Source organism: Manis javanica, chromosome 3, assembly GCF_040802235.1.
Source record: "Manis javanica isolate MJ-LG chromosome 3, MJ_LKY, whole genome shotgun sequence".
In the NCBI taxonomy this organism is placed as follows: Eukaryota; Metazoa; Chordata; class Mammalia; order Pholidota; family Manidae; genus Manis; species Manis javanica.
The window spans coordinates 146,918,962-146,933,657 of NC_133158.1; the positions used below are offsets into that span (position 1 = coordinate 146,918,962).

At 37.1% G+C, this 14,696-nt stretch overlaps 1 protein-coding gene across 3 annotated transcripts in view; it reads right to left on the reverse strand.

Annotated features, from left to right (window-relative positions):
• LEKR1 (leucine, glutamate and lysine rich 1) overlaps window positions 1-14,406 on the reverse strand; it is a 191,223-nt gene extending 176,817 nt beyond the window's left edge. For 2 of the 3 annotated variants that reach the window (XM_036997927.2, XM_073232179.1), the window contains exons 1-2: window positions 13,313-14,406; window positions 10,345-10,434 (exon numbers count right to left, since the gene is read on the reverse strand). In XM_036997927.2, the coding sequence (XP_036853822.2) occupies window positions 10,345-10,392 (48 nt within the window). In that variant the 5' untranslated portion in view covers window positions 10,393-10,434; window positions 13,313-14,406. The remainder of the gene's footprint in view (window positions 1-10,344; window positions 10,435-13,312) is intronic. The other variant, XM_073232180.1, reaches the window with a different exon arrangement.
• Window positions 14,407-14,696: the final 290 nt, after the last annotated feature.

Here is a 14,696-nt window from a genome sequence, read left to right on the forward strand (position 1 = left end):
AACCCAAGTCTTTTAAAATCCAGTACCTATGTCTATAACCATGTGTGTCATATTTATCTACCAGGTGATCCTGTTATTTCCTTCAAATAAAATGGTCTTCCTTCCTATGTCTCTGGGTCAGCATAGGTGAATAAAAAATGGAATTTTAGCAAAGTCACGAAAGAGGTAATTCTTTTCTTTCTATGTAAAGTATATAAATATTCCTCAAGTAGTCTCTGTTTGGCTTGCTACTCACAAAGGATAAGAGACAGTTTCATGAAATATTTGCTCCAGAGCACTGAAATGAAAGCACTTGGATTGCTCGAGGAGTACTTACTCTGAAAGCACTCTCCTTAGATTAGAAACTGCTCCTGTAACTAGAAGTGATGTCATCAGATCTGCAGTCAATGCTATTACACCAGAGTCAGTTGAAGTAAACTAATAATAAATTCTTAGATAGTTAATTTTGCTTAAACTTTAATAATAAAAATTTAAAATTAAAAACCGTCATATAATACTGTGGGATACAGAGGAATTACTATATAAATAATTGCCACTGATACCAAATTTATAGATTTGTAAAACAACATGTTTGAAAGAAATCATAAAGATAACCTGGTTCAAGCTCTGGATGGGTTCAGAGTTTATTCTAACCTAGATAAGTTGTTATTCAGTCTCTATTTCAAATCTCAAACAGTAAACTACTTTGTGAAGCAAGCCTATTCCATCTTCTGATGCTTTTGTCGATCAGGAAATTTTCTCATGCTGACCCCACATCTGCCTCCTTAAAGAGTCCACAGATCCTAGACCTCCTAGTAACCATGTGGAACAGCCTCAGGCCTCTTTTTAATACTTGAAGACAACTATCAGGCATACTCCATATCTTCTCTTCTCCAGGTCAACCCTTCCAATTCCTTCAGCTATTTCCCATATGACATGGTTTTAATTTCTTTCTCATTCTAGATAATTTTCTCTAAACTTATTCTAGTGTTCTATATCTGTTTCAAAGTAAGGTGCCCAGAACTGAATACTTCAGTGTGGTCGGCCTCACTAAAACAGAATAAGAGAGGTCTCAAACTTCCCTTATTTTGAGATTTAATTAGCAATATTTACTAATGCTATGTTAGATCACAATGGTCTTTTGTATTTTCAGTAGTTAAATGTTGGCATTATATACTATAACTAGCTTTTATGCTAATAAAGCTCACATTTAAAAAAATACTGCAGTGCAAAACCATGTCTCATTATATTGAATATACCAATTCATTCTTACCCACCTATGTCCCCTTTTTTTAAATAATCTACTTTCTACAGTCCTGGCTGCTCTGTTTGGTAATGTGACTAAAACCTCCTCTACTCATCCATCCTAGCAATGGCTGATTGGTGGGGAAAGACTGAGTGCCAGACCTAGAAGAACCAAGAACTACACTGAGATGAGCCAAGTCCTGTAAGATGCAGGCATTTAGGACACCTTGAGAGCAACCATGATGAAGAAGGGTCATGTGCAAGGTACAGAGTAAGTCACATTACTGGAATGAGAGAGAAGATGAGACAAAGACATTGTGGATTCAGAGTAAGAGGAAAAAAATGGAATCAGTCATTGTCTTGCACCATTGACCTTCCAAGTCCTCACTTCAGTCCCTCTTGAGACTAGCGGCCCTACTTGCCCTTTGGGATCTATACTCAATCTTACTCCACTAGTCTCTCTTTTCCTTCTTAAGCTACCTATTCCTTGCAACCAATAGCCCCAATTCTATTATGTGAAAACCTGACTTTTCAGATCCAAGGGCAGAATGATAAACGTAATTGTAAATGTAAATAAATAAATTATACACGCACACACACAAGTAACTTAGAAAACAGATATATAAAGATATATATATGTCATATATTCAGCTTTTTGTTACTGACTTTGGTATTCAGGAAATTCAAAGGTTTGCTCTTCTGCAGATTTGGTCCTTGTAAGTTGCTGATGTAAGTATTTAATTCATTGATAAAAAAATGTTGAATACGACAAAGCTGAAGATAGAATTCCACAGCATATCTCCTAGTTTGATACTGATCCATTACTCAGCACATTTCAGGGACAATTCTTCAACTGGTTATTAAACTAACCAATTATTTTTATAACCAGCCTATTTTTATTCATACTGTTTTCAAGAATATTATAATAAACTTTGTCAAATCCCTTCATAAAATCCCTATATTCTATACCTACTACAATTTCTGGACCTAGTAACTCTACACAAAATGGAGTGGCAAGGCCTATGCTGATTCTCTTAATGAACATAAAAATGGCCCACGGTGAATTGTTTTCTCTAACGTATTTTCACAAATCACCTTTCAATAATATATTCTAGAATCTTGTCTGGAACTAAAATTGAGTCCACTGTTTGTAATTTATGGTCATTTTAAGCCTGGCATGGCATTTGTATGCTATTCTCTTACTCTGTACATGTCCTAAAGAACACCATGAGTAGCTCTGCAATCCCCTCAAAGGTACCGGAAGTCCTTGGGAATACAATTCATTCTGGTCAAGACACTTGAACTAATTCAGAGCAGTTATATTCTAACAATCCCTTTGCCCATTGTAAGTTTTGGTTCCTTCTCATCAATTTGAAAATTATATTGCTTACTCCAAGGCACTTTCATCCTTAACCTTTTGCCTATTAATCACATTTCTTGCTGTGCTCCTGGCAAAGTGCCCTATCCTTTTTTTTTAAAGAAAATTCTTGCTGGATGAAGCTTATTTGCAGCCTGAGGACAAAACATAAATGGCAAAAACTCCACATTCTAACCTATTAGAATGTTATTCCACCATAGTAATCATGGGGTGGAGGGAGCCAAAATAAGTGAAGGAATACATTTTATAGAACAGATCTGCTAGTTCAGCAAGGAAAGCCAAAACATGATCATCATTATGATCTAGGAAACAAGACAATCAAACTATAAAATAATAGGTCCATAAGCATGGTCTCTGACTTCACCTCATACAATCTGGATCTCTGAGTGAGCTATGTTTAAAAAAGTATACTGTACAGAAGTTTTCAATGCTATTAAAATGTAAATAATTTTCTGTAAGTAAAACTGCAACAGAAAAAATATAATAACCCTTCCAAATTTTAGTGTCTGTGTGGGCTAATTACTTAGGACATTTCTGTGAAACTTGAGAAGCTATGAAATACTATAATTATGTTCCCAAACGAAGTAAGTAAAAGTTATCTGGGTTTTTTTTTTTGGTAAAATATAATTTGTACCTCATTCTTATAACTTGGTGTTATAACATCTCGTTGTTTTGTAAGTAAAATAATGACATGCTGTCATTCTTGACCAAAGGGCTATCATTAGCAGGATGATTCTGCTTTCTACAAGAGACACTTGGAGGAGGCATAAACAATTACAGCATATTAAACAAATGCAGAATGATTTAAAAATAAATTATAAAATAAACTTCTAAAATGATGCATCTGTACTTTAAAAATTATAGTTATTTAATATAAAAACTTATGCATATTTTTGAAAGGTTAAATTGGGCTTCAGATCCTTTTCAAGGCTCCTATCTGTGCTTCAACTAGAAAAGGCACTCTATAACCTCCTGCTGCCCAGCTGAGGCATACTCTGCTCCAGAGAACGTTTCTCCTTTCTTCCCCGACCCATTCCATGCTTTTTATGCCTGAATTGGAAGAAATAAACATATAAACTATTGCACAAAGGTGAGAGAACAGCAGTACAAAATATTAACATTTTCTATGAGGTTTTGCATTAAAAAAAGATGCTTTTATTCAAAATAATGAGTATCTAGTGAAATTTCATCCAGATTGGGAGAAACATTTTGAAACAGGATGGTGAACCTTTTGAACCATTAGTCACACAGACCACCTGCACACATTACAAGGCCTTCAGAACACTGCCTCATCAATAAGTCAAGCTTGCTGCACTACTGATTTAAAAATCAACTTAGTAAAGAGCATCTACAAAAGCTCTACATCTACATTACAGCTAACAGTGAAAAATTGAGTGCTTTTTCCCCTAAGATCAGGAAAAAGGCAAGGATAGCCCCTCTCTCTGCTCTTATTCAACATAATGCTGGAAGTTCTAGCCAGACTAATAAGGCAAGAAGAGGAATAAATAGCATATGTACTAGAAAGGAATAAATAAAACTGTCCCTACTTGAAATGACATGATTATCTACATAGAAAACCCAAGGAATCTACACTAAAAACTTCTAGAACTAATATGTCAGCAAGGTCAATGATTCAAGATAAAAATGCAAAAACCAACTGTATTTCTATATTCTGCCAGTGAACATATGGACAGTGAAATTAAAAACATAATACCAATTACAATTGCTCAAAAAATGAAATATTTAGGTGGAAATCTAACAAAGCATGTACAGGACCTGTATGCTGAAAACTACAAAACATTGAGGAAAGAAATCAAAGAAGATCAAAATAAATGAAGAGACATACTGTGTTCATGTATGGTTTGGGAGACATAACATATTTAGGATATCTATTCTCCCTAAATTTATATGTGGGTTTAATGTAATTCTTATCAAAATTCCAGCAAGATGTTTTTTAGATATAGACAGGACTGTTCTCAAATTTATATGAAAAGGCAAAGAAATTAGAAGAGCTGAAACAACCTTGAAAAAGAATAAAGTGGGAGGAATCATTTTGCCTGATTTCAAGACATACTGTATTGCTACATCGAGATTGTGTGGTATTGGCAGAAGGACAGACACATAGATCAATGAAACAGAATAGAGAATGCAGAAATATATTTACATAAATATGCCAAACTGGTTTTGGCAAAGGTGCAAAAGTAATTCAGTGAAGAAAAGACCAACTTTCCAAAAAATGGTGCTGGAATGATTGAATATCCATAGGTTAAAAAAAAAATGAACCTCAACCTAAACCTCATACTCTGTACAAAAATTAACTCAAAATGGATCATGGACTTAAATATAAAACATGAAACTATGATTTCAGAAGAAAAAAACCTAGGAGAAAATCTTCAGGATCTAAACTAGGCAGAGTTTTTACACGTGATACCAAAAGCATGACCCATAAATAGAAAAATTGATGAACTGGATTTCCTCCAAATTTAAAACTGCTCTGTGAGGATGAAAAGACAAACTTCAGAACAGGAAAAAAATATTTGCAAACCACATGTCTGACAAAGAAGTAATATTTAGATTATATAAAGAACTCTCAAAACTCAACAGTAAAAAAAATTCATAGATAATGACCACAGTTAATGGTCAAAAAACATGGAGAGACATTTCACCTAAGAGGATACTTAGATGCCAGAAAAGCACATAAAAAGATATTCAACATCATTAGCCATTAGGAAAATGCAAATTAAAACCACAATGAGATATCAATGCACACCTAGCAGAAAGGCTAAAATAAAAACTAATGACACCAAATGCTGGTAAAGAGGCAGAGAAAGTCCATCACCCATTCATTGGTGCTGAGAATGTAAAATAGTACAGCCCTCTGCAAAAGTTTGGCAGTGTCTCAAAAAACTAAACATGCAACCACTATACAACCTAGCAATTGCTTTTTTGGGCATTTATCCCAGGAAAAAGAAAACATGTTTAAGTAAAAACCTACACATGGAGATATGTATATATACAGCTAGCAGCTTCATATATAAGAGACAAAAACTAGAAAAAAAAACCATGTTCTTCATAAGGTTAAATAAACTGCAGTACATTCATACCATGGACTACTACTACTCAGCAATAAAATAAACTATTAATACGTACAACCACCTGAATGAAGCTCCAGAGAATTACACCAAGTGAAAAAATCTAATCCCAAAAGGCTACATATTATATGATTTCACTTATAAAATATTCTTGAAATGATAAAATTTTTGGAGACCAGATCAAAGGTCAGCAGGGGTCATGAGTTGAGGGTGGGGGCTGGGCTGGTAGAAGTGTACAAAGGGAGAGGTTGAGGTGAATGTGGCTATGAAAGGGCAACATGAGGAATCCATATTGTGACAGGACTGTTTATGTCTTGATTGTATCAATGTCAAGATACTGGTTGTGATGCTGGAATACAGTTTTGCCAGATGTCACCATTGAGGGAAGCTGGGGGAGCAGTACATGGGATAACTGCATGTGAATCAACAGTGATTTCAAGATAAGAAGTTTAACTTAAAAATAATAAAAATATATTAAGCTAGGACTAAAATACCAGAGCTTAATCCATAAAGAAATTTTGTTGAGAAATTTCAAGAAATGTTGGCTTCATACATAAATTGTACCTGACACACTATATTTATCTAAATATTCTTCCAGAGTATATTTCCTCCAGCACCTATTTTTCCACTGAGAACCACACCTTAATAAACTCTATGACGCTCTATGGCCAACGAGCAAAAGTATTTTGGACTACAAATTGACAAATGAAGATTTTTTTTCAGATGCATAGTGATTTTTTTTAACGAACTGTTTTTCCTAATGAACTATTTTGAGTCAAATATTAAGTGAATAGTCTCTCCAAAAATTACACAGCTCTTTATTTCTTTTGTTACTAGGTTTTAAAACTGCAACCGCTTAAAAACAAAACACACATACCCTGCCGCTCCCATCCCCACACACATACACACATATCACTACTTTTCCAGGATGTTATGATCTGGAATTTCTATGACCATTTCTCTTTCTTTTTCCTTTACTTTAACTCAACACAAAATCTGACCCTAGCCACAGTGGCCCAAAATGACCTGGAAAATTGTTTATTTTTTCTGGCAATGACAATCTGTGCTTGGAAATATAAAACTGTTATTCTGAATAAATTTCAAAGTTCCAAAGTACTAAAATTACTTTACTGAAACAGGACAAAATGAGCTGTTACTGCTAGGGAAAGGGATTGTTATCCTAGCAAGAACAGTGTGCTCTGCAGCCCCTGCACTGCCACTTCTGTTTTGTAAAATAAACAACTCGAGTCTCTTTATTTTACTTTGTGTCCTGTGGTAATAAAATCTTCTGAAGCTAAAATCCTATTATAAGTGTCCATTTTGTCACCATTAAAAAAAAACAAGGGATCAGTTTTACTTTTGCAAAATAACTGATTTTTTCTGCTGGTTTGTCACAGTTGTTTGCCTTCTGCACATGTTCCCAAGTAAAAGCAACAAAAGCAAAGTTGTTGGTTGCTTTCTTCCTTAAAAACAAAAAAACAAAAAAACAAGAGTTCATATGTCTCTAAAATGGGTTGCTATTCAGGAGAGGAAGAGATATAGAATTATTACTCTGTTGATTGATAACTGTTGTTTTCATTTTAAACTGTGGCAATAAAATCCTAAACCTAGAACTTTACTATCATTACAAGTGCATTTTGCTTTCAGAACACTGGATGAAAATTCGAGCAAAGCTGTTGGTTATCAGAGTCAGAGACACGTAGGAGTTAGCTCACTCTAGAGAGAGAGGTGAATTAGAGATATGGTCTAAGGACATACTGAAGTGAACTTGTCTAGCAGCAGACAGAGGGAATGAGTGTGGTCTTGCTGGCTAGCCCATGGGCCTGTTTCACATTTTCTGCCACTTGGGGAGATGGAAGTCTGAGATGTGTCTTATGCTCATTCAGAAATTGTGATAAAAAGCAAAATGATCTAGGACTAGGAGACAAAAGATTATCTTATTCTTTCTTCCCTAAGAATCTCTAAGATGAGACCATGGGCAGATGACTTAAAATCCTAGTCTCCTAGTCAGGTAATGGATTCTCTTACTATAGCTTATTGTCATCACCATTGTTGTCCGCCCTTTCCCTTAAATGGCCATCTCTCCCACCACCTTTACTTTTTCTTGCCACTCTTTCTACTACTGCCTATTTTGCCATTAATAGTACTGTGTTGTGCAGACATTTTCCTGTTCTTTTTCCAATATCTCTCACATATTTATATCACATAGTAAAAATACAGAAAGAAATAAAGAGGGAACACTCCCTTCACCTTCTCTTCCATGATTTCTATACTAAACTTCCTTGGCACACATAGAAAAACAGAAGGGGCTTCTCTAGAAAGAAGAGCCAGCATGAAAACCAACACAAAATGTTATCAGAAGAACAAGAAGAAAAAAAAGCCTTTGAAAGACGTGTCTGTCACTAGCTGCTAATGCACCCCCCTCATGTTCTTTATCCAATAGAGAAATGGAGCACAATTTCCAAGAGATTATGAAAAAAATGATTTGTTTTTATCATTTTAATAGTCCATAGTACTAATATGAAGTATTCCTATTACCATTAAAAGCTTTATATATATCTAACATGAATCTGTATAGAATGATGTATGCAAGCTGACTAAACAGATACACTACCTGATCACAAGGCAATTTACCAACTGTGATTATGGACAATCTAGATGAATCAAACATAGGTAAGAAATTATGGAAAGAAAATAACTGACTTATTCCTAGACTGCTTTAATAGGCTGTGGGATGCATGTACACATTTTGGTTGATCTGTAATCAAGTTCTGGGTACTTGGCTGGTACATAATAGGCACTCAATAAATCTTTGTTGTATAAATGCATCTGATATAGGCATGAAAAAAATGCAAAGCTACACCTTACATCTGAAACATTCAACAGGACAAGGGCTACAAGCAGTATATTGTCCAGGGCCTGAGGCAGCTGAGCCTCTCCTGGCATCCCCACTTGTCTGTACTGTATGGATAGCTGCCTACCATTCCTGCTTTGAAAACATAATTGGAGATTTATGAAATGCTTGGTTTTAGCATTTTTAAACAACTTACTTGTAAAGTACCTTAAACATGAGAAAAAATTCACAGTTCTTATAAAAACCATGTAAAAAATAAATATATACTCTTTCATGTATTCAAAACATTTACAATGTTAACTATTCCTTAACTTGGCCAGCTTTTCTCACCAGTAAAAGCTTCTGTTCCCTTGGCCTAGGATACCCTATTCCCTATCTGTCTATAGGGATACTTGGCTTTCAAGAGTCAATTTCAGTTCTGTCTCCTGGTATAAAGACCCTCCTTTGACCCTCCTGGTACTCAGGGATTGCTCTCCCCATCTTCTCCACCCTCAGAGAAAGTACTATCTTATATGACATATAAATCATATACTGTCTTTTAGACATGTCATTATATATCTTTTTCCTGACACATGGCTGGGATCTGAAGTATGGGTATTGTTTTTTGGAGATTGTTTCATTTCTCTTAATCTCTGCCACACCAATAATGAAAGGAACTCAGCTGCGGGAGAGAGGAAGGACAGCCCATGACTTCAAATCCACATAAGCACCATTTCTCAGGTAAGTGGAGCATAGCTGAGCTCTTTACTAACTTGTATACCTAACTTAAAATGTGAAGCAAATTTAACACGATGGTTTAAAAGGTCTTCTCTAGTAACTGGACTTCCCTTCTAGTTCCTACTGCAGTTTATAGAAATCTGAAGGACATACAATAACAGCCCACATCAAGTTAAATCAGGGGTATGATTAATGCTAATAGGCAGCCCAAAGCAGCATGCACAAAGGATAAAAGCATATCTTAGAGCTGACTGCAATTTTTAATTAAAAATAACAGATTGGTCATTAATTGAGAGATGACTGCAGATTTACTGAAGAACCTGAATGATTAATGATAGCTAAGGTTTGAGGTTTCAATTCACAATTTGCCAGTCAGTTTCAAAGAGATATTTTTAAAATTATACTCTTAACACTGTATTCATTGCCAAACTAAATATGGAAGAAATATGGGAGGACAGATAAGAACAGGGAGGAGGTTACATAGGAACTGCAGAGAACTGATTGTTAACCAGATTAGATGAGCTGGTATATATGTAAGGGCTTAAAACAACGTCTGTTGCACAGTAAGTTACAAGAATTAAGGTAAAACTAAAATAGACCCTGAGAGAGAGTCTTAAAAGCTCAGCATCATAAAAAGTTACAAACCAGTTATAATTTCTGCAGTGGTTTAAAACTAATTTGTTTTGCAAATACAGAATAAGGATCAGTTAAAATTTTAAACAGATCCATTTGTTTCAGGTTTTTTTCCTGAGAAGTTGCTAGAAAAACATATATATATGTATATATATACTATTTGGACATTCCTGGGGCCCTCTTTTCACAAGGGCTCTGCAAACACCTGGTCAAATACTATGCTGGAATTATATATCTGTCTTCTTCCACAGGTCAAACATTCTTTGCACTGAATTGAATTCTACAATTCTGGCCACTGTGATTATTCCCTTCACTACCATACCAATTTCAACACAGATCCCCTGACCAAAACAAATATTAAAACTCTGAATTTACTCCCCTAGGTTTTGGAATTATGTAAACATACTCCTAATGTTACACTGTAATAACATATTATGATATCATACCTTTTGGATTTCCTCAGGTAGCTCATATATAGGAATGTGACGATCCATAATTTCTCAAAATATGCTGAGGGACCTCTGAAGTAAAATAAGCTAAAAACATTGATGGCAATAGTTAGAACTGAAATAGTATGAAGAAAATTCAAATTAAAAGATATAAATTACTGGGAGTATTTGGGGATGAATAATGATAACTGTTTCAATAGGTATTTGTTTCAACTCAGTGCTAAAAGGTAGAACTGTGGCTTTCAGTTATTAAGCCAATAGAATAGGAAGGACATAAGAGTCTTTTCAGTTAGAAATGGTATTTTCTTTCTTCAGAACTTTATAGTCTAATTCTAATTTCTGTGTTGGTTTACTATTATTTGCTTTGCAAATACTTGGTAAGGATCACTTATTTTAAACAGATCCACTCATTCAGTTTTTTTTCTGAAAAACTGATAAAAAATATCTAAATATATTAATCCAGCAGATAAGAAAAGCAATTGTGACATGAATGCTGGTTTAAATGATGAAGTACAGGAAAAAAAAGTACCAGGCTAAGTATGGTATGCAGGCATTGAACAGAAGAGTTGTCAAAGCATGAGAAGCCAAGTGTCAATATTACCTAAGATAAGCATTTGCATATTTTTGTGCAGCTGATTTACTTTTAATAGATTTTCATTTTCTAATATAACATAATTCAATGTAAAACTCTATCACTACTTTCATAATAACACACAAGATAGAGGAACACTTTGGGAAAGAATAGACAGTCCAGTTGCATGAGTGAGAGATGTGTGTATATATATATAGAGAGAGTGGGCAATAGAAGGGGCCAGCAGAGAAAGATGATACAGACATAATTCCATAGCTGGGAAGAAGTCCTGTGTGTCAGGAGTTGTAGAGAAGGAACAATATAGGAATTCAGGGAAGAAAAATGTCTCATTTTTCTGAAGGGAGTGGAGAATTAGTAAAGACTTCCTGAGGCTATTTGCTTTTGATCAGGGCAGGATCTTGGCAAAGAGACTGGAGAGGCACAGCACTCTGTCACAGACAGCAACCCCAGCAGGGGCAAGGTGGCAGGGACATTGTAGCTGACTAAAATTCCTGTAGTGGTAGCATTTCTTTAAATTATGCAACCATTAGTGGAAGAGAAGATTCCGCATCTTGTGTGTTAGTACAAAGCCCATGTTTTAATGAGCTGCTATTTAAAACAAGTAACTAATAAGCTGCCTTCCTATACAGACATATAAAATGTGTGTGTGGGAGGGGGGTGTAAAGTTAACTGGGGTGGGGGTAAAGTTAACTGACATGGTTAACATAGGCCCACATGGCCAAGTATATCATCTAAAGTTAGGCAAACTGTCTCTGTGATGTAGCAAGAGCTCATTATTCATAGAAGATTTATTATTCACAGAAGATTCATTATTCTCATTTCCACCATTTTACAGTGGCACTCACCATCAGTAAAATAAGATGGCATGGTCCTAACTAAATTGTATTGGGAGTAGAATTTTTCCTAAAATTATCAACTAAATGTCCTTTTAAAATTCCACCCATAAAATTATTTGAGAGCATAAATCTAATGATGGTATAAACAAGGCACCAGTGGAAGTTTTTTATTTCTGTAAATACCATCATTGTCTGTAAATTCGTTCCGACTCTGTGGCCTTACTATACTGAGGGGAAAAATTGGCAGTTTCTGATTATTAAGGAAAAATTTAAAACAAAATACACTGCCAACCCAGAAAATCCCTCCACAATGCAGAAAGAAAACAATTTTATTATTGAATTAGCAGTTAACCAGACTGACGCACAGCACAATCTGCTGAGATACAAAAACAAAGAAATCTCATTTTTTTATACAGCCAAGCAGATATAATCCATTACATACACATTCTCAAGGTAAATGGTAACTTTGTCTTCAACACAGCTTACTATGTATTCTTTCCTAATTCGTTTTAAATTCCCCTGGAAATTGAAGTAGCCATCTGTGCTATCTTATTGCGTTTGTTCGAAGGAATACATATCGCTAAGACAAAGCAGGCTGTTAATAAAAGTAAGGTGCCTATGCTAAACTCCCAAGGTGATACAGTGATAGGGGCGCTGTCTTCTTTAAGGTTTACATTTTAAAGAAATGGTTCCCAGTTCCTCAAACTTTGTCTTTAAAAAGACTTGCATATATATATTAAAGGAATAGAGGATGCATTCACAAATGTGAGGTTTCTCAAAAAAAGGGGGGGAGTCTCTTTTCCTCTTGGCAACAATAAAATGTTTAATTTATCCTTACATTATTTTGCCTGTTTTATTGAGCCCCTTTTATTATTTGACATTACACACGCGTAGACTGCCCTTCAGCAACAGGTGAGGTAATAACTGACAGCAGCTACGTAGGTATTTGTGAACCCGCAAACAGGGTAACGAGGAACATGTCAAAAATTCAGAAATGTCCATGATTATTCACTTCCGAATCCCTTCTTCACACCAGTGTCACGTTGGGCCATTAACTCACGTTCAGCTTTCAGGCCTTCTCATAAAGAACTTCCCCTGGAGTGAATCACCCACAAAAGAGCAGGTCAGAGTCAGGTGAAACGGAGTTCACGACCTAAAACCTTGCTGAAGAGGCAGGATTTTCCAAATAGAAACCACTGCAAGACCAGCCAAACTGCTGGAAGGGTTTTGAAATCTGTCCCTTTCTAACCCCGTTCCCTCGGGAACCGCGGTGGCAGAAAAAAGAGGAGGGCGCAGGGGTGAGGCCAAGCCGCGCATTCCGGGGGAGAAGAGGGCGCCGGAGCCGGCGGGCTCGCGGACACAAAGCTGGGGCCGCAGAGCGGAGCGGAGGCGAGGCTCGGAGTCCCATCCCCTCGCCGCAGCGCCGTGGCTCAGTTTCCGGCCCTCTCCCTGGATGCCAACACGCCTCCGCTCCGGAACTGCATCCCGGGGGACCAGGTCATCCCGGGGCTCAAGGAAGCCATTCATTATCTCTCACCTACACCTCGATGCTACCAGATGCGAAACGGCTTTCCCGGTCTCCCGGGAGACCGGGCCGCACGTCGGCCTGACGTCTGGGCGCAGTGACGTCAAGGCCTACGCCGCTCACCAACGCGGAAGCGGTGCTCTCCTACCCCGCCCGTTCACCTAGCGCCGGGCGGAAGAGGGATCGTTGGCGGTTCGGGGGTAGTGGCTGCACATACTCGGAAAGCTGGGAGAGGGAGGGAAAGGGCTTGGAGAGCGAAGCGGGGGAGGGCGGGCTGGAGTCGTGGTAGGACTGAGGGTATGGCGGAAGACGTCCCTAGCCCTTTCGTGCTTTGAAGAGAGCCACTCCCGGGGGTTCAGGCTCCAGTCCATCTTGCCTATCGTCCCTAGCTCTAGGGTCCCTGAGGCCGACAAAGCAGTGCGCAATTAATTGTTCTTGATCAGAAAGAGGAGAGTTGCCTATGGAGGACATGGGTGTAAAAGGAAGCTCTGGTCACAGTCTTTTAATTAATTAATTAATTAATTAATTTGCCGCGAAGGGCAAATTAATTGGGAAAGCATTGGTAAAATTTTCATCCTAGTCCAAAAGTAGTTAAGATGAAGGGCTTAGTTCAAAAGGTATCTTGAGAACCCTAGTTCACAATTTGTTCCTTTATGGAAGGCTGCCCACCCTTACACGCGAATTGTTTTCCTTTCTTCATAAAGCTGGTATTTACTGATGACCTACTAGGCGACAAGTACTGCATACCAGGATGGGGTGATGCTGTGACTAACCCAGACAGGGGCTGTCATTGGAATGATTTGCAAGTGACTCATTTGTAGTCCATATTTCTCCTTTTTAGGGTTACCTGAGGTCTAGAATGCAGCTCTTCGAAGAAAGAAAACCTTTGCAGCTCGCTAGCAGGAAAAGAGACTTGTTACTACTGAATGAAGTTAAAGTTGAGTAAATACAAAGAAAATCAGGTAAAACCTATAGATTTAGAGGAGAGGTCAAATAATGCAGAGCAATACTAAAACAGTTGTCACACTGATGATTGATACCTTTTTATTAGTGAAAATGACATCGTGAAGTACTGACACTTCTAAAAGCCTTATTCCACAAATCACTAGATGTCTTCTTTAGATGTACCCTGTAGACTTTATCTGATGGATATTTTTGCCCCTACGCCTGCCAGTGACTTCCATTTAATTGGGAAAGATAGGCAATAATTAGGATTGAAGCGAGGATGTGGGGTGGGGCAGAGGACATCCAATGAAGTGTTCAAGGATGGTATGCTTTTGAGAAGCTCAAAGAACTTTCAGAGCTTTTCATTCTTAGCATGTTTTTTTTCTTTGGAGGACAATGAAGGTAGGACTGTTCTCATTTTGTAACAGTGCGGGTTTAGATATAGGGCACA